General features: G+C 37.1%; 1 protein-coding gene across 1 annotated transcript; it reads right to left on the bottom strand.

The window, feature by feature from the left end:
• Window positions 1-576: 576 nt before the first annotated feature.
• Window positions 577-17,891, bottom strand: LOC127415645 (adhesion G-protein coupled receptor G2-like). Its single transcript, XM_051654429.1, has 20 exons — window positions 17,359-17,891; window positions 13,133-13,310; window positions 12,894-12,974; window positions 12,260-12,349; window positions 11,562-11,627; window positions 11,253-11,381; window positions 11,083-11,124; window positions 10,219-10,263; window positions 10,003-10,068; window positions 9,700-9,856; window positions 9,207-9,366; window positions 8,780-8,914; window positions 7,660-7,767; window positions 7,514-7,553; window positions 6,966-7,066; window positions 6,171-6,292; window positions 3,998-4,263; window positions 3,676-3,766; window positions 1,965-2,260; window positions 577-1,675 (listed from the first exon to the last, which is right to left on the bottom strand). Exons 2-20 carry the CDS (start codon window positions 13,290-13,292, stop codon window positions 1,524-1,526), a joined length of 2,307 nt encoding a protein of 768 aa, XP_051510389.1. The 5' UTR covers window positions 13,293-13,310; window positions 17,359-17,891; the 3' UTR covers window positions 577-1,523.
• Between the last annotated feature and the right edge of the window lie 2,801 nt (window positions 17,892-20,692).

Here is a 20,692-nt window from a genome sequence, read left to right on the forward strand (position 1 = left end):
ACCTCGACCAGATGAAAAATACAAGTATAGACATGAAAATGTTCTTTTTAATTCTTTCAAATAAATCATATAAAATCAAATAAATTATTCATGAACTGGCCAAAGAATTTAAGGGGGCAGCGTTAAATTAGAAAACATATATTTTAACATTAGAGGTTAAATTTTTTATTTTAAATTCACTATTGTTTAATATAGAATTGATCTAGTCTATAAAGTATTTTAACACAATTACATCAGAAGTAACTGTAATTAAATTACTGAAGAATTAAGAGTAATCTCTTACTTTACTTTTTTTCACTGAAAAAGTCATTTAATTACAGTAAGTAATTACTTAGTAATGCATTACACCCAACACTGGAAATGACAAACAAAAAATGTCACTGTTCCCTGAAACATATCACTGAAATAGGTGCAATGAAATATCTAAATATATATATATATATATATATATATATATATATATATATATATATATATATATAGTAATATGTTTTATTAATTTTAATTTGTTAAAAATGACACAATTCAATTTTATAAAATTTTGTTATGAAATTAAAATGCGTAAATGCCTGCCAATATCAGCAGCCCCACACTGACTCAATCTAATGTAAAAGATAGAAGATAAATCAGCTAATTATCAAGGTAAGCTGATTAAAAGATCATATTATTTAACTTAGACAAAATCTAGTTATTATAGAAAAATAGCCATTATTTAATTGGGGGAATTGTTGTATTGTAGTAGTATTAATGTACAATGTAAAGCAAAAAAATATACATAAAATAACAACGTGCAGTCATATGATCAGTTAAATCGGTTAAACATGAAGCAGCCTTTTACATACTGTTTAACTGCAGACAAGAACATAAAATATATAGGCCTTTACTACACAAGAGTAGATTCTAATATACTATTACACACCCTGGGTTAATAATTGAATTAATAATTGAGAATTCCTTTAAAATTACAATTCAATTCCTAAAAACTGAACTGAACTTGAAACAGGATGCACAATTGTTAACATGTTATCATACACACAACATATGGAGTATTTCCAGAACCTTTTGATGATATTACTAATAAATGTTTGAAATCTATATTTCGTTATATTTCATAATTTGTCTTTTATTATTATATGGTCCATATAACACCTATAAATTCAAATTCCAACTTGTGAACTTAAATAAGCCTTACATTTTGAATTTTGCCCAACCCTGTTATCCAGCATTTACTAATCGTCCTAAGATCAGAGATAGTTCCATACATAATAGGAATGATTTGCATTGCTTAAAGACATTAAAGACATAAAGGCATTATTTTAATAAAGTTATTCAATGGGGGCATTAAAAAATGAAGGCATAACCTTCTGTAAAGCTCCTTTGAAACTATGTGTATTATGAAAAGTGCTAAACAAATAAAAATGACTTGACCTGAATATTGGCTCAAATTAATAATTTAAGTGAATTTCAATAGTATAAATCTATACACAGATATATCATTTCAGATTTGCAGATATGAAGGTGTCTTATTTGTCACAGGAATTTGTGATGATTGTTGACAGTTGGTTTTCATATGGATTATCTGTTTTGGTCTCTCCAGTCATGCTGCTACTTTCTGTAGGCGCTGCGTCCCCAATGAGGGTGCTTGTTTTCAGGTAATATATGAACAAGAAGAATCCTATTAAACACACAAGTAGAATCAAAAAGACATACAGAATAGTATTGACTTTAGTCAAATATGCACAGCAGGTTCTATCCTAACTTGCTGGCTGTGACCCAAAAATTAATTTTCAGTAATTGCATCTTTTGTCCTCATAGTGAAAGTGAAAGATGACTGAGACCGTCAGCCTCTCACATTCCACCTAATATCTCTGATTGTGTTCCATTGACGAAAGAAAGTCAAACAGGTGCATACAAGGAACAACATTTACGACTGAAAAGCTTTTGAGATGATATGACACTCTCACCTTGGAAGGAGTTCAGAATGGAGAAGATGTAGTATGAGGGCACACGCAGAGCTCCGTAGCTGAAGAACGTGAAGCTCCAGGTGAGTCCCAGCAGACAGCAGAGCCCCATGATGGTGGTGATGTCAGAGGTTGCCGTTCCTGAGCGCTTCACATTGACAGTCTTGTTCCACTTGTTCACCCTCAGCATGCAGAGCCACCGTAGCACCACAATGAAGGTGCCGAAGGTGAAGATGAAGATGAAGCAGTAGTAACCGATGTTCACGACATAGTGGACAGTGGAGTCTAAAATCCAGCACCTGCAGGGAGAAGGTTTTTATTTCTTGAGTGTGTATTAACCCTTAGGTTGTGTTTGGGTCATTTTGACCCACATTTTCTTATGGAATAAAATTCATTGACTTTGTTCACATATGGTATCTGCAAACACACAAAAAAAATGTGACAACTTTATTTACATTTTTTAAATTTTTTATTTATTTTATTTTTTCACTTTGTTACACATGTTGTGTTCCTGGTCAAAAATGACCAGCCATTGGAAATGAATGGATTAGACTACAAAATACAGAAATATTATGTGTTCAGGAGCATCCCAATCCTTTAGATGAGCACATTTGTGGATGTGTGTTTCCACGCACAAAGTCCTCGGACATGTGCACACACACACAACTCTCACACACAAACACACACACACACACACACACACACACACACACACACACACACACACACACACACACACACATATATGTTGGTGCAGCTATCATTATGAGGACTCTCCATAGACATAATGATTTGTATACTGTACAAACTATAGATTCTATCCCCTAACCCTAACCCTACCCCTGTATTCAATAAAACATTTAGTATGTTCTTTTAGCAATTTGAATTATGGGGACACTAGAAATGTCCTCATTAACCACATTTATAGCATACTACCTTTGTAATTACCAGTTTGTAACCTAAAAAAAAGTCCTCGTAAACCACTTAAACCTGCCCACACACACACACACCCACACACACACACACACACACACACACACACACACACACACACACACACAATGTATGTTGAGCACCCTTTTGTGCATTGTCTTTCCATGTACACTCTTTAAGAAATATTTCAAGTTTTACTTATCATATTATGTCGTGTTTGGGCTCGTTTGAATCGGGATAGTCTGCTGTAATTTGCAATATGTCATTGTTAGGAATAACTATATGTATTGTAAAATCTAGATTCTAAGCTTTAAAATGACACCTATTTTGTTCAGATCAAGCAAGTAGTTATTAATTTATTATGTAATTATTTGATTTGATTTTTTTCAGCAGGGAGTGCCCCTCACTGGCCCGGTATAAGCTCAGTTCAATGACTCCTTCTTTCAATAAAAATATATTTAAAAAATGTGTAAAAAAAAAAAAAAGGAGAACAAAACCTGTCATAATTACTAAAAAAGAAGTTGTTTAAAAGATCTAATGCAATTTCTTGTGATAGTATATGCAATATGAGAGATTTATAAACAATCTTAGTGAGCCGGTCATTTTTGACCGGGAAGACAAAATGTGTTAGCACAAGACGAACTACACAAGGGTTAAGAAAGTTAATTTAGATTTTATGTTTACTTTAATAGGGACGATCACATATCATCACATTATTAATATACAGATACATTTTTGAGTACACATGGAATTTGTAGTGGAACTATAAAGTCACACTCACATGGTTGCGTTATTACTTGTGTCCGTCTGTATGGTCTGCTCACCATATTTGCTCAAGAAGAAAATTATGGTCACTAAAAGAGCAGATGGAACTGAAAAACACAAACAAAGTATAAATCACATTTTGCAAAGAGTCTGAATGACCACAACACATATTGGTGTTTTACCTTTATATATTAAATGAATCCTCAATTTGAGGTATCATTCACATAGTATGGGTTTGTTCAAATATGATCAGCAATAGTAATAGTGATTTTTGCCTTAGCAAAAAGAGTCCATATCCTTCTGCATGCACATTTAGGGCATTTGACATCTGAACTCACCCCATCCAACCACAGTAATCTTGATGATGTAATGTTTGATGGTGACTGAGTATTTGGACATTTGCATGCAGAGGTGAAAAGCCTCCACACCAAACCAGGTAAAAGTGGCCAGCAGGCAGAAATGCATGAATCCAGCCATAACCCGGCAGGCGGTGATGTCCTTTGCACGTGCTACGTACTCATTGGACAGGAAGGCCACATTAAGCAGGAACAGTGCCATAAAGAGATTCATCAACACGCGGACTGAGTTATTAGCTTTTGCTTTCCTGAATTTTAAAGTGCAAAAGTGAAATCAGTATTTTGGATCCATTGCTCAAATAAAATAAAACATAATGAAATGTTTAAAGAAACTTTTGGGGTTCAATACAAGTTAAGCTGAGTGACAGCATTTGTGGCATAATGTTGATTACCACAACTCATCCCTCCTTTTCTTTAAAAAAAGCAGAAGTTTAGGTTAAGGTCAAGGTTACAGTGAGGCACTTACAATGGAAGTGAATGGGTCAATCAATTTTTAGAGGGTTTAAAGGCAGAAATGTGAATCTTATAATGTTATAAAGCACTTAGATTAATTCTTCTGTTAAAAGTCATGTATTATTTGAGCTGTACATTTATTCAGATCATTGTTTTTACAGTTGTTTTAGGGTTTACAGCATTGTGTTGTCATGGAAAATTTTTAAAAAATTGGATATCTTTACACAGAAAAGTTAGTTAGCAATTTTATCACACCCAGATTTTTAAGAAAATAAGGGACGACTCAAAATTATGTTTTGTGGTAATCAATATTATGCCACAAATGCTGTCGCTTGAGCTTAACTTGTACTGAACCTGGAATACTCCTTTAAGGGTGGATTGCAGCCATTAGAAATAAAATTAAAGGGATAGTTCATCTAAAAATGAAAAATTATGTCATTATTTTTTGTTCCATCATGATGCTTCGAATGACTTTCTTTCTTTAGTGGAAAACAAAAGAAAGTGTTAGGCAGCAATTTAGTCTCAGTCACCACTTTCATTACATCTTTTCATCCTACAATGGAAGTAAATGATGACTTCAGCTGCCCTTTGTGTTCTATGGAAGAAAGAAAGTCATTTGGAACATTGTGAGGGAACAAAATGATGCCAGAAATTTGTACATTTAAACCATCATTTTAATATTGGTTTTAATCTTGTTCTATTATTTAAACATACATTAAACTTCAGTTAGGGCGTAAAAGAATATTCCGGGTTCAATACAAGTTAAGCTTAATCGACAGCATTTGTGGCATAATATTGATTATGACAATTTATTTTGATTCGTCCCTTATTTTCTTTAAAAATAGAAAAATCTGGGTTACAGTGAGGCACTTATAATGGAAGTGAATGGGGGCCAATTTTTGAACGTTAAAATACTCACTGTTTCAAATGTTTAGACACAAGATATAAACAATATGCGTGTTAACATGATTTCAGTGTGATAACTTCGTTTACTAACCTTTTCTTTTCTTTGTAAAGTTATAGCCAATTTTACAACTTTGTTACCATGACGATTTAATGTCAACAAACACTAAAATCCTAAAATGACTGTAAAAATGATAATTTTAACAACTTACAGCTCAAATAAATCACAAGTTTTAACAGAAGATTTAATGCCAGTGCTTTCATAAAATTATAAGCTTCACATTTCTGTGTTTAAACCCTAAAAAGATTGAAAGTGCCTCACTGTAACCTCGATTTTTGCTTATTTTTAAAGAAAAGGAAGGACGAGTCAAAATTAATTTTTTGTGGTAATCAACATTATGCCACAAATGCTGTCCATTGAGCTAAACTTTTATTGAACTCGTAATATTCCTTTAAAGGTGATGAGTGTTTTTTTTTTCATTTAAATACTTCCTCCTATCCCAGCAGTAACAACTATTGTTAATTCGCCATTCACAGACTTATTTTAGCAACATTGGCTCGACCAGTAGTGTGAGTTTGGGGTGAGACTGTTTGGCGTAGGTAGGGAGTGTTTGGGAAACCTGTAATTATTTTTGCAGTTCTGTTTGTTGACACTAGTGGTGTAAAAATTACACACTTCACCTTTAATCATTTTGGTTCAACCCACCCATAGACAAGATTTACCAGAGTGAAACCGCTATTCCTAAAATTATGATAGTAAAATCATTTATAAGTGGTTGTACAGAGAATCGTGTCTCACCTCAATAAGAAGTGCATGAAGAGGCCGATGCCCAGGAAGAACATAGAAAGGCCACAGCCGATGTAAGTGATGTATGTGAGATTGATGAGATCTTGCTGAGGAATGTTTATAGCTGGAGGAGCCTGTATTAAAACAATGTCCAGTTATACAGATCTGTCTGGATCTTGGTCATCTTAGTGGTATAATTCAACCACAAATTAAAATACTGTCAACATTTATACACATTCATGCTGTTCGAAATCTGAACGACTTTATTTCTTGATGTAGAACACAAAAGGAGACGTTAGGCAGAATGTTAGTCTCAGTCACCATTCACTTTCTTTGTTTGGAAAAAAGATGCAATGAAAAGCGAATAGTGACTGAGGCTCACATTCCGCCTAATATCTCCTGTTCCATGAAAGAAACAATGCCATACGGGTTTGGAACAACATGAGGATGAGTAAATAATGACAAAAAGTCATATTTTTTTGGGGTGAACTGTCCCTTTAAGTTAGGAATCCAACCTTTGTGTCTCAGTATGAGGTTTTGATAAAAACAAAATTCTGGAGAAATGCAATTTAATCATTTACTAATCAAAAGTTTGATGTGCCAAATAAGTTATCTGGGTGACATGGAAATTGGACATCAGTAAGTTGCTGGTAGTATATCATAGGAAATTAGCATAATCTAAAGACGTTTTATTCCTTTGGTGAGACTTGCATGTGATAATCCATGTGCTTTTGAGGATGTAAATGCGACTCTAATATGTTGAGGATGTTTGTATGCATGATTCCACCTATAACACGGGGAACCCACCATAAGGATAGCGAAGAAAGTCAAGTGGTCACATGTACAAGTGATCTTATTTCCTTCAATAGCAGTATTACACCCATCAGTTGTCCAGTTAGGCTTATTTCCTGATGAGGAGGAGGTTCTGGTTAGTATTGAGGAAGCTTACCTTGATTTAGAGAACATTAATTAATGAAACATAATTGGAAATCAAAATTCTTCTCTAAAACAACAGTGCCTTGCTTAAGTATTTAGACTGTGGTTTTAAGATGTTAGTTAAAACAACTTTTTTTAAAACACGCCTGAAGAAAACTGCGTTCTGTTTCATTCCACCACGCTACATCCCTTGTGTGAACAGCCCCTAAGAGCTCTGGAAAATACTGGTTGTTTATAGGAAAGGGGGAATTCCCATGCCAGTACATGCTGGTTTATGTTTAGTTGCTTCAGTAATAAATATATTACAGAGAAAATGCTTTAGGGACTGAATACTTTTGTAAGACACTGTGTTTATTATTTTCCATTTAATTTTTTCATATGCTTTTGATAGAAATACACAGCATGAGAGCATAACAGACCACTTCCATCCCATGCATGACAAACAGGAGTACCATTCGTCTGAAGAAAAACAATATCAGAAAACCAGTTTCAGAATTACTTCATTTGAATTGTTCTGTAAAAGTAATAGAAGTTTTAGGAGTTTTTTATCCATACATTTGATTACCTGTGCATTTGTGAAGGTTAAACTGATACTCTCATTTAGATTAGAAATTTTGGTCCCCATTTCAATTGCGTAAACTTCATTATTTAAAACCTTACTGCTGTTCTCATCCTTAAAAAGTGAAAATGAAAGATAGAGTTTATACTGTATATACTTTTATCTATGCATATATACATTATGTGTGTGTGTGTGTGTGTGTGTGTATACAGATATATATAAATATATATATATATATATATATATATATATATATATATATATATATATATATCTGTATATACACTCTCCGACCACTTTATTAGGTACACTTGCACACCTTCTTAATCATGTGATTATCTAATCAGCCAATCGTGTGGCAGCAGTGAAATGCATAAAATCATGCAGATACGGGGCAGGAGCTTCAGTTAATGTTCACATCAACCATCAGAATGGGTAAAAAATTTGATCTCAGTAAATTCGACCGTGGCATGATTGTTGGTGCCAGACGGGCTGGTTTGAGTATTTCTGTAACTGCTGATCTCCTGGGATCTTCATGCACAACAATCCCTAGAATTTACTCAGAATGGAGCCGAAAACAAAAAAACATCCAGTGAACGGCAGTTCTGTGGACAGAAACACCTTGTTGATGAGAAAATTCAACGGAGAATAGCCAGACTGGATCGAGCTGACAGAAAGGTTACGGTAACTCAGATATCCGCTCTGTACAATTGTAGTGAGCAGAGTCGCATCTCAGAATGCACAACATGTTTAACCTTGAGGCGGATGGGCTACAACAGTAGAAGACCACATCGGGTTCCACTTCTGTCAGCCAAGAACAGGAAACTGAGGCTGCAGTGGGCACAGGCTCACCAAAACTGGACAGTTGAAGACTGGGAAAACATAGCCTGGTCTAGATGGTTTTCCCACTGCAGCCTCAGCTTTGTGTTCTTGGCTGACAGAAGTGGAACCCGATGTGGTCTTCTGCTGTTGTAGCCCATTCTTCAGGATCTGCAGAGTTGCAGGTGCTACACCCAGCCAGAAATAGCACAAAGTTTGGTGGGCATTTCCACATTGTACTCTCATCATTAACTCTTCTGGTGTTTAGGGATAATTAGTATCTTTCTTATCTTTAATGTCTTTATACCTGTGCCATGTTGGGAAATCGGAACACACCCAGGAAAGCATTTCCTGCAGTCTGATTGAATGCTTTCACACTGGCTTCTTGTGGAATAACAAAAGCATTGGGATACTTTTTCAGTTCGTCCAAATCATTTATGACCTGTAAACATGATATTATGTGAAAAAAAAAAGAAAAAAGGGAAGCATTTTTTTCATCCCATTTAAAAGCTGTTAATCACATTTATTTTTCTATCCTACTACACAATTACACGGTTAGTTGCAGTCAATAATTTGCATTTAACATAGTTTTTTCCCTGCTGTATGTGATCAGAATAGTCCCACCAGCTGAGAACCACCGTTGAGGTAAATAATTTTTTTAAAAGAGATAAATATATCAAAGTTACATAAGAGGAGTCTGTGTGTGTTTAGACTGAGGACATCTAATTACTCACAGTGACACTGCTTTCTGCAGAGTAGACGAATGCAGCTGTTTTGATATCAGCCTGATTCTCAATCTTCTTTAAAATGCCCTGAACGTTGCCTATGATGACTGATGTTAAGGTCTCATTCCCCATCAGGGTCAGCAGGTCAGAGAGGTTTTTCATAACCCCACTACAAGACAGAGAAATATTTGTGGTACATACAGTACATGTTATTAATGAGATAAAATTTTGTCTATTATAAAATGTCTCTGACTATATTTTTATTTTTTTACGAAACTGATGTGCAAGCACAATTTATATTTGTCTATAAGACTAAGCATTTCAGCATATTAAGTACCGATCAAAAGATTTTTTTTAAAACCTCATGCAATCAAAACACAAATTAAATACAAAAAAAAAAAAAAAGCAACTTTTGCATTTTGACTTCTATAATAGTAGTAACTGAATAATTTATACTAGCATTGATCAACCTCACCAAATAAAGATATGAAATTCTACTTACACGGCAGCCTCAGGATCTATCTTGGTTTTATTAAATTTACTCATCATTTGCGATGGTATGGAAATTGGTGGCACTTTTGTTGTAGGACTTCCATACTTAGAACAAGAAGCAGGTCCAAATTGTTTTGGGATTTTTATAATATTTATATTATCACAACCTGCATAAACACACACACACAACAAATTGATTGAAAATAAATTAAAGGTACAATGCATTAAAACAATCATGGTGGTTAAGTTATATTTAGTCTGTTCTGATGTTTTAATCAATAAAGCAATTTTCTCATTTATGGCATTTTCTTACTGTTATTGCTCGTGTAGTCTGTATTCTGGCATGTCTTTAAGGGATTCAGGCAGGTCATATTACACGCTTACGCAACAGAAACAAAATGAATATTACACAATGTGAACTACATCTGAGCTCATGTAAACTCATCAACTTACAGAGATTACAGTATACGGCATTTGATATTTCATCTTTCATCTCACATTTTATTGTTGGAAATCAGTTTATACTCACAGTCGTTTATCAGTAAAAATGAAGAGTCTTGAAGAGTCCAAATTGCTAAAGCCACAAGAGATTGTTAATTTTATTAAATCATAAAATTGACTGCTGGAGTTGGGCTCTGAGTCACGGGTTCTAAAGCACTGCGATATATCACAGACACTCATTGTATTGCTGCTCATCGCACAAGAGAGACTACTGTACAGACATTCGTTTTAGTTTGACAAATTACAGCAAAATAATTATAATAATAATAATAATAATAATAATAATAATAATTGCATTTATATATTTATAAATTGCATAATCAGTCCACACTGTAAAAGTATGCTGCAGTGCAAGGCCAAAACACAGTAACTACACATGTTGTCAAAATTGAGTTATGACTGAAATCGGGTCACTTAGACCAGTGTTTCCCACTGTGTGAAAAGCACATTTAGAACATACTAGTGCTGTTAATTATACAGGCAGTGGATCTTCTAATTTGAGACATTAGGAAATATACCCAATGTATTAAGCTTGTTGATGTGAAAATTAACTGAAGCTCCTGACCCGTATCTGCATACTGAGTGTATATACAGTATATATACAGAAAAACTAAAAACATCCAGTGAGTGGCAGTTACATAGCTAACTTCACCCTAACTTTATGTGGTTAAAAAATTTAATAATTAGATATAAACTCTCTTTTTATAGGAAAAATAGCCAACTGAGAAGACACCTTAATTGAGGAATTCCATAAATGCCACTTCTTATGAATAATATAGAAAAAATGGACCCCTGTTTTTAAAATATACGTATTTTAAGCGCAAAGTGGCTTCTTCCAATTGGATAATTGTATAATGAAATAAATAATTTGATAATATGACAGCATTCTTACCAAGACGATCTGCAGGGCCATTTTCATGGCAACTGAAAAAAACTGCAAAACCAAATTAGAAACATCCCATTATCAAAACCTTTCATTACTGTTAATTCATACGTGATAAAACCTGTTGTCCTGGGTTGTAATAAATAAGTGCAATAAAAAATAAAAACATCATTTATTACCTGTATTAATCCAGTTTGCCCAAGTGGAACATCTGCATTGACCTTCAATCAAACAGACATACTGAGGCATTTTGTTTCTTTGTATAGTGATCTCGTACTGTGTGCTTTCTGATAAAGACACACCAAAGTCTGTAAAACAAAGTGTTAAAAAACAAGGTTACTTTGGTGTAAAAATTGGTGTTAAAGTAATAAGAGCCATATAAAGTTATTGAAAGTTTTAAAGTTAAAATTATTATTGCAGTAGTGGAATTATTAATAGTACTGCGGCCATCATAAAAAAGCCCAGATAGTCAGCCTCTTAAAACTCACCACTGGGACGTTTGTTTGCAGAAGTTAAATTATTTGTGCCAAATAAAACAAACAATTTTCCATTTCCTGAAAGAAAAACAATGATAATTTTAACAATTAAAGCTTGCTTGAAACTGAAAACCAAAACTTGGTATATTCTCCAAACTTTCTTGCCTCACTTGGCTAGCAAATCTTGTTGGGTCTGTTCTGCTATGCAGTATATTTTCAATGTCCCCATGTCTTAATATATTGAGTCAAATATTAAACTCACAAATTTGAAAGATGGAAATCATAATAGTTAGTTTTGTTATGCCACAATAATTAAGTGAACATATGGGTGAATTTTTTGTTTGAGCAGATGTTGCCATTTTTGCCAAGCCCCCGGTTCCTATTAAGTATATGTGATATAAAATGAATTATTTTTTTCCTTTCTTTAACCAAAATGTCTGGTAAATTACGACACAAGCATATAAATTATTAAAAGACAACATCACGAAAACATTAATGTATATAATTGAAATTTAACAAACATTAAGACTTCTACAATGATAACAGCACAGAAGTTTATGGTCTGTTTCTAGTATTTAAATTCATGTTTCTTGAATTTGTAATGAAGAAATAAAACATAACAATGTAAGTACTGTCTTTGGAAAGCCTCAAAAAGAATGTGTTTAAAAGAATGTTTAGGCAAATGTGGTTTCTTTGTTGCTACACCTGACCTGATCCACTTTGTGGACAAGTACTATGAGGACAGGAGACACGTGACCCACTTGCTGAGCTCTGGTGATTGTTGTTTGACCTGCAATCATCTACAAAAAAAAAAAAGAAAAAAAAAAGAAAAAAAAAGAATGATAAACAATGTAACCACAAGTGAAATACAAATATGTAACATGTTTATATTCACATCTAGTCGTTTGCCCTTAAAGGTTAGTGGAGTTGTAGAAAATACACAAATTTGAAGTGAAACCAAAAACAATCTTTAGGTGAATCTCACAAAAGCAGGTAACATTTCACCCAAAAATCTAAAATATTCTTTTTTTTTTTCTTCTTTTTTTGGGGGGACTATTTTCAGGATCATTGATTTTTTAAATGAGATTTTTTCCCCCTTTTTCTGATGACCTGTACATGTTCATATGGCCTTTAGTGAGATTTACCTCTTTACTACATTCACTTTCTTCATGGTTGTTTATAGCAGTTTTTGGTGCATTATTTTACCTTAACAAATAAAATAATAAATAATAAAAATATACTGATTATTTATATATCACAGAATGTTGTCTTTTCTGAAATAAGCAATAATTAAGCAATAATGAGTCTCATTCCTTTTCAGAATACTGTTCTGGTTTGAGTCACCTTTGCTCATTTGTCCCACGAAACCATCTGCACCCACAAGGACGACATTGTCCACATGTTTTAAGTTTTCCAAATTTAGTTCTGTAAATAGAAGATGAAGCATTTTAATGAAATAACAGTCATGTCATTTCTGCTGGTAGTAAACAAAAAATTGTCTTAAGGAATTTATTTTATTTGCAGAAACTTAATCAAATCAAGACTTGACTTCTGGGCAATGCCATTATAACCTCTTCACTTACTAGAAAGTGTGTTTGCATTTTTGCATAAAGAGCCATTACAGGCCACAGTGACTGCATTGGAGGCATAAGAGACAGAAGGTTTAATACAGCCTTTGCAGAAAAATAAAATGAGCAGGAGGCCACAGTTGTTCCACTTCGTCCCTGACAGCATCTCCAGCATCAGTTTACTCAATAACACCTGCACATCAATAAAGAGAAAAGTGTAAAACATACAATATTGGATTTGTCTCACCTTGGGTTTATTACCTCCCCTCATCCCTCCTGGAATCTACGCCCCTGGCTGATTCTCTGAAAATGTGGATGTTTTAGACTCAACACCTGCGACATGATTAAGAGCTTGTGCATTAAACCACAACTGGTATTAATAAACAACATCGCTGTATAAATTAGACCATCGTGCATTTTTGTTGTACAAATTAAAAAAATGTATGGTACGAATGTAAACAAATTTTTTTTTTTTTTTTTTTTTAATTAAACACTGAAATTTTTTCAAATATACATTATATGAACAGCATAGTCCCAACAGCAAAATGTAAAATTATTAGCATTTGCTGAACAGGGGAATTTAAAATTTGGTAAATACATAAACAACAGCAAAAATTTGATTTTCAAATATTATATTAGTTATATTACCAAGTCACTTTAAATGTGCACCAAGTACCATAGAGTTTGAGGTCTCGTGGCCTTTGACGTAAACAGCAAAAGATACAGAAAGCTTTTTCTCCTTCCAAAAGTTGATAAGCCTATTTATTTCACTATTTTATCAATGCACAGTTATATGGTTAGTTTCATTTTATTATTTGCATTTAGCATTGTTTATTTTTATCTGCTATGCTTAACCCAGAACAGACTTGCAACCTGCTTTTGAGTCACGACCCACCAGTTGAGAACCACTTGATTGTGCTTAGTGAAATTATACCAGGTTAGACAAAATCAGACATTCATTGTGACAAAAGCTAGTCTCTTGAGTCCCAAAATTAAACAGAAAAAAATAATAGTAAATGTAGTAATAGGTTTTGTGTCGGGTAGAACTGGAAAATGTAATTTCATTGAAATTGCTTCACACAAAAACTATATGACCCAAACTTTATTTCTATTTGTCCTTTTCTATATTTTCCTCACATTATCATGTCTTTAGTTTTAGTATTTGAACTAAAGACAGGATATTAGTGCTTTCCTTGTTTTTGTTATATAGTTTCATTACAGCTTTATTCTGGCTGTGTACTAAAACAGATAAACACTTCAAGAAAACATTCATTTCAGCATCATCAATATTATGTTCTTTTCAGCGTTTTAATAATATTTTTTTTGCATACTATATAATATCATTTGCAGTGTGCTGTTCAGAATTCCTTGTGAAGTGAAAGTGAAAAGTTTAAAGTGTCCTTAAATATCTTGATACCGGGACTAATTGTCACAGTTTTTACTCCAGCAAATATTTCTATAATGTACCATATATATATATATATATATATATATATATATATATATATATATATATGGTACATATTTTCACATGCAAAGCGCTAATGGGCTGGGTCAAGTGCAATTTATTTCAAAGGTTTTTCACTGGTTATTGCATGGTCTGTGTCCTATTATATATAGTATTCTATTCCCTGTCAAGCAATGTTGATATAAATGAAGACGTAGTGTAGATGAAGTGTAAATTGGCTGTATGTAAACCATTAGAAGAATAGAAATATGGACCATTGGTGTCTTATGTTCTATTGCGCAATAACTACGTCCTTGCTGTGAACTCTCTCCTGTTTTGTCATCGTTCCAGTGTTAAGTGTTGAAATACTACAGGGGATGTTTGTGTTCCCTCCTGCCTCCAGACTGCGATGTATGTGCTCTCTATCGGCCTGTCTCACCTGTGGTCTTGATGGTGTTACGGGATGCTTAAAACATGCTTTGCTTCTCTCCCATTGTTCATTGTTTTGAAATGAATATTTGTTATATGTTCCTCTGTTTAATGATTAAATTCTGTACCGTTATACAATATACATTTATTATTATTATTATTGTTATAATTATTATCATTATTGATCTCCTGACACACAAATCATGGTTTTAAAAGTATGATTGATAGCTCTATGATATCATCTACTGGTGGAATCTCCAAACTGCAAATGCAGGAACTAAGTTTAGGCTTTGCACTGTGATAAGACGTGGTTCTCAAACATCTTAGCACAATGACCTATTTCTCAGCTACTTCATTAACATACAATACACCCACAAATAGTGCAAACACTCCCGGCCACACCCACTTGCGCTTTGCACTGGCACGAAAACTGCACTTAGAATGAGCGCTCTCACAAAAATTGGATAAGACATAGCGCACGGTCTTTGTGCATTGTGCTGTGCCTAGCGTGCTCATGAAAATATTTCCCTTGTGACAACTTCTCTGTGTAACATCTAGCCCTGGTCTTCCCTATATGATGATATTCTATAACAAAGAACCGTTTCAAACAAACATAGTTTAATGAGAACTCATAATAATTAGTACGAGATGGAAAAATGTTAAGATATCGTACATTTGGCTCATACAAAAAGGTACAACTTTTATTCACATAGCCACAAACCAATCAACAAACAAAATTTCAAATCGATACAATACAGGCATCCAATTTAGATATCCTCCTATCCAACATTTTATATATAAAAAAAAGAAGCGTCAGTGAACAATTTTGGTTACTCATTCTATATTTATTTATGCAATATAAATAACTGATGTATGTTAATAACCTGTAATACACTTCTCTCGTCTCATTCCAAACGCCAATGTTTTCTTTGTTTCGTGGTACACGACAGCGATTTAACTTTTAAAATCATGGTAAGGTTTAGTTATGGGGTCATAGGAAAATTATCAAAACATTGTTCGTTGCTTTGTTTTTTAAATTTTTTTATTTTATTTTATCCCCATTTCTCCCAATTTGGAATGCCCAATTCCCACTTCTTAGTCCTCGTGGTGGTATGGTTACTCACCTCAATCCGGGTGGCGGAGGACAAGTCTCAGTTGCCGCCACTTCTGAGACTGTCAATCCGTGCATCTTATCACGTGGCTTACTGTGCATGACACTGCAGAGAATCCCAGCATGTGGAGGCTCATGCAACTCTCCGCGATCCACGCACAACTTACCACGCGCCCCATTGAGAGCGAGAACCTCTAATCACGACCACGAGGAGTTTACCCCATGTGACTCTACCCTCCCTAGCAACCGGGCCAATTTGGTTGCTTAAGAGACCTGGCTGGAGTCACTCAGCACGCCCTGGATTCAAACTCGCGACTCCAGGGGCGGTAGTCAGCGTCAGTGCTGAGCTACCCAGGCCCTCTATTCATTGCTTTGTTGGTTTTTCTCTGGAGTAAAATTGTACAAGCCAACTTGTATGCATTCTTACAATTTTGCCATCTCGTACTAATTATTATTACTAATGAGACTGTGTTTTTTTTTTAGACACTGAGAATCTAAAATCATGACTAAACTATTAAAAATTGCTTTGTTACAGTTTGCGTCAAAGGCCATACATTTACATTTTACATTTATTCATTTAGCAGACACTTTTATCCAAAGTGACTTACAAACTGAAGAAGGATACAACATTCATCTAAAGGAGACAGAGTCTGTGCTTAAATTAACTCTTTTATTTTTAGAAGTAAACCATTCGTAGGAAAGAAAAATCACAAGTGAGATCTCAGTTATTTCTCCTAGACAGCAATGAAAATAAATAGAGAGCAAATGAGACTTTAAGTCTCCTGTTTCAGATGTTTCTTCTGAGAAGAAGGCCCCAATAATCTCATGTGTTTCCTTCTGTGAGTCTCAGAAAAGATCGCAACAATGTCTCAAACTGCATGTGCTCAGATTTGTCAAGATATTAAAGTCTACAATCAAAAGTCAGAGATTTCAATATGAACTCAAACATTTCTCATCAAATTCTACAAAGTTCAAATTATCTGAACTATGCCAAGCAAATTAATTTTAAATCTCTGCATTATTACAGATATCAAAACTTGTCATAACTTATATTAGAATTATATAAGACAAAGTTGACACTTAAATTAAACAAATTTCATAACTTGATTCAGTCTCCAGAGCTTTGAAAGAGCAAACTCTGAGCACTATAATTAGTACAAAAGTGGTGTAAAATTCAGTTTAATGAATCGCATCATGTTATTTTCCTAATTTTCCCCCACTATAAGATCACTAAACCTAAAAATAATGTCTTACCTGGTGAAGATATGTTGAGTCTGTCCAAATACTTGTGTATGTCTAACTACCTCATGAGGATATGGTTTTTAATTTTGCATGTAACTTTTCCTCCATTCCTCTGTGGTTTTCTGTTTTGTCATCTCATATGAAAAGCAGTTGTCGAGAGATCAAAGGCTTTAACATCAGACATTAACAGTCACTGTCATGTTTGAAGGAAGTCACGAGAGCGGGATCTAGATGCAGCTTAACTTTAATAACAAATAAATCAAATACAAAAAACAGGGTAACACTGGAACAGGGCAAGACTAGGAACTGGGAAACAAAACAAACGTTACAAACAAAATAGCAACCAGAACATGAACTGGAGAAAAACACAACACAAAGACTGAGCAGACATCAGGGCATTATATAAACAAGGATTAATGATGTAATGAAAAACAGGTGAGAACAATTGGGAACAGCTGGCAGTGATGAGGGCAGTGAATTATGGGGAATGTAGTCCGGGGAAAACAGAAGACTGAGGCTAAACACAAGGCAAAACAACAGTGAATCATGACAGAACCCCCCCTATAATGGGCAGCTCCTGACACCCAAGGAAGGCTGGTAAGGGAGGCAGGGCCAAGATGGAGCCAGAGACCAAAGAGGCCAGAGCAGATCAGGCAGACGGCCAGGAGACCAAGGAGACCAGAGCAGATCAGGTGGATGGCCAGGAGACCAAGGAGACCAGAGCAGATCAGGTGGACGGCCAGGAGACCAAGGAGACCAGAGCAGATCAGGCAGACGGCCAGAAGACCAGAGCAGATCAGGCTGACAGCCAGGAGACCAGAACAGATCAGGCGGACGGCCAAGACGCCTAAGAGGTGGCTGCGGACTAGGGACCAAGTCAAGAGGCCTGGGAGGTGGCCGCAGACTTCGGACTGGAGCCGTGGAAGACTCTGGGGACTGGAGCCGTGGAAGGCAGAGCTGTAGGAGGCTCGAGGGGTGGAGCTGTGGGAGGCTTGAGGAGTGAGGCTGGCAATGCTGGCCCTGGGAGGGACGAGGCTTCAAGCTCGGTGGCCGTGGCAGGCGTGGGCATTGGCTCGGTGGCCGTGGCAGGCATGGAGCAAGGAGTCACAGAAGGCTTGGAGCAAGGGTCTGTGCTATGACATGGCATGGAGCAGACTCTGGCGTGGCTGTGACATGGCGTGGAGCAAACTCTGGCGTGGCTGTGACATGGCGTGGAGCAGACTCTGGCGTGGCTGTGACATGGCGTGGAGCAGACTCTGGCGTGGCTGTGACATGGCGTGGAGCAGACTCTGGCGTGGCTGTGACATGGCGTGGAGCAGACTCTGGCGTGGCTGTGACATGGCGTGGAGCAGACTCTGGCATGGCTGTGACATGGCGTGAACAATGAATCATGACAGAACCCCCTTCTAATGGGCGGCTCCTGATGCCCAAGGAAGGCTGGTAAGGGAGGCAGGGCCAAGATGGAGCCGGAGACCAAAGAGGCCAGAGCAGATCAGGTGGACGGCCAGGAGACCAGAGCAGATCAGGTGGATGACCAGGAAACCCAGGAGACCAGAGCAGATCAGGCGGATGACCAGGAAACCCAGGAGACCAGAGCAGATCAGGCGGATGGCCAGGAGACCAGAGCAGATCAGGTGGATGACCAGGAAACCCAGGAGACCAGAGCAGATCAGGCGGACGGCCAGGAGACCAGAGCAGATCAGGTGGACAACCAGGAAACCCAGGAGAACAGAGAAGATCAGGCGGATGGCCAGGAGGCCCAGGAGACCAGAGCAGATCAGGCAGACGGCCAGGAGGCCTGGGAGGTGGTCGCGGACTAGAGAATAGGTCAAGAGGCCTGGGAGGAGGCCGCAGACTTGGGACTGGAACCGTGGAAGACTCTGGGGGCAGAGCCGTGGAAGAATCTGGGGGCGGAGCCGTGGGAGGTTCGAGGAGTGGAGCAATGAAAGACGGAGCCATGGGAGGCTTGAGGAGCGGAGCCATGGATGATGGAGCTGTGGAAGGCTTGAGGGGCGGAGACATGGAAGGCAGATCCGTGGGAGGATCGAGTAGCGGAGCCGTGGATGGTGGAGCCGTGGGAGGCTCAAGGCTAAGAGTCCTGGATGACTGGGAAATGACCTCCATGGTCGTGAGCATGGGCAGAGACTTGGGAACGTCTTCTGTGGTTGTGAACACTGGTAGAGACTTGGGAACGACCTCCATGGTCTAGAACACTGGCAGAGACTCAGGAACGACCTCCGTGGTTGTGAACACTGGCAGAGACTTGGGAACGACCTCCGTGGTCGTGTACACTGGCAGAAACTCTGTAACGACCTCTGTGGTCATGAACATGGGCTGAAACTCGGGAACGACCTCCATGGTTGTTCCCTGGGACGGACGAGGCTTCAAGCTCGGTGGCCATGGCAGGCGTGGGCGTTGGCTCGGTGGCCATGGCAGGTGTGGAGCAAGGAGCCACGGGCAGCTTGGAACAAAGGGCCGCGGTCGGCTTGCCTATGATATGTCAGTCTCTGGCATGGCTGTGACATGGCGTGGAGCAGACTCTGGCGTGGCTGTGACATGGCGTGGAGCAGACTCTGGCGTGGCTGTGACATGGCGTGGAGCAGACTCTGGCGTGGCTGTGACATGGCGTGGAGCAGATTCCGGTGTAGCTGTGACATGGCGTGGAGCAGATTCATGCGTGGAAGGCTTGGAAGCTGGGATCAGTGTAGGTAGAGGAGATGAAGATCCTCTGAAGCGAGAGTTTCTAATTTTAACTTCACGTATTCCTCCCAAGTGTAGTCTCCTGTCTCCGGCAATTCCCTCCACCGGTGAGCTGTGAGTCCGATCCAATAAATAGATTTCAGGTGGGAATCAGCAAATCCTGTGTAGCTGGCAACGGTGCTGAAAAGATGGGAGTATTCCTTGAAGGGTAAATCCGCCTGGTTCAATTGAATGAAGTAAGCCGCTAGATCCATTTTGTATGGTCAGTTGTTCTGTCATGTTTGAAAGAAGTCACGAGAATGGGATCTAGATGCAGCTTAACTTTAATAACAAATAAATCAAATACAAAAAACAGGGTAAACACTGGAACAGGGCAAGACTAGGAACTGAGAAACAAAACAAACGTTACAAACAAGATAGCAACCGGAACATGAACTGGAAAAAAACACAACAACACAAAGACTGAGCAGACATCAGGGCATTATATACAAAATGATTAATGAGGTAATGAAAAACAGGTGAGAATAATTGGGAACAGCTGGCAGTGATGAGGGCAGTGAATTATGGGGAATGAAGTCCAGGGAAAACAGAAGACAGAGGCTAAACACAAGGCAAGACAACAGTGAATCATGACAGTCATATTTTT

This window comes from Myxocyprinus asiaticus, chromosome 25 (assembly GCF_019703515.2).
Source record: "Myxocyprinus asiaticus isolate MX2 ecotype Aquarium Trade chromosome 25, UBuf_Myxa_2, whole genome shotgun sequence".
Lineage (NCBI taxonomy): Eukaryota > Metazoa > Chordata > Actinopteri > Cypriniformes > Catostomidae > Myxocyprinus > Myxocyprinus asiaticus.

Excerpts from the sequence above, each read along its gene's own strand:
- LOC127415645 (XM_051654429.1), bottom strand. The coding sequence starts at position 13,292 with ATGCTGGAGATGCTGTCAGGGACGAAGTGGAACAACTGTGGCCTCCTG. Across the intron at positions 3,767-3,997 it reads GATTACTGTGGTTGGATGGG|TTCCATCTGCTCTTTTAGTG; the intron begins GTGAGTTCAGAT and ends TGTGTTTTTCAG. Across the intron at positions 2,261-3,675 it reads ACAAGTAATAACGCAACCAT|GTGCTGGATTTTAGACTCCA; the intron begins GTGAGTGTGACT and ends TTCTCCCTGCAG.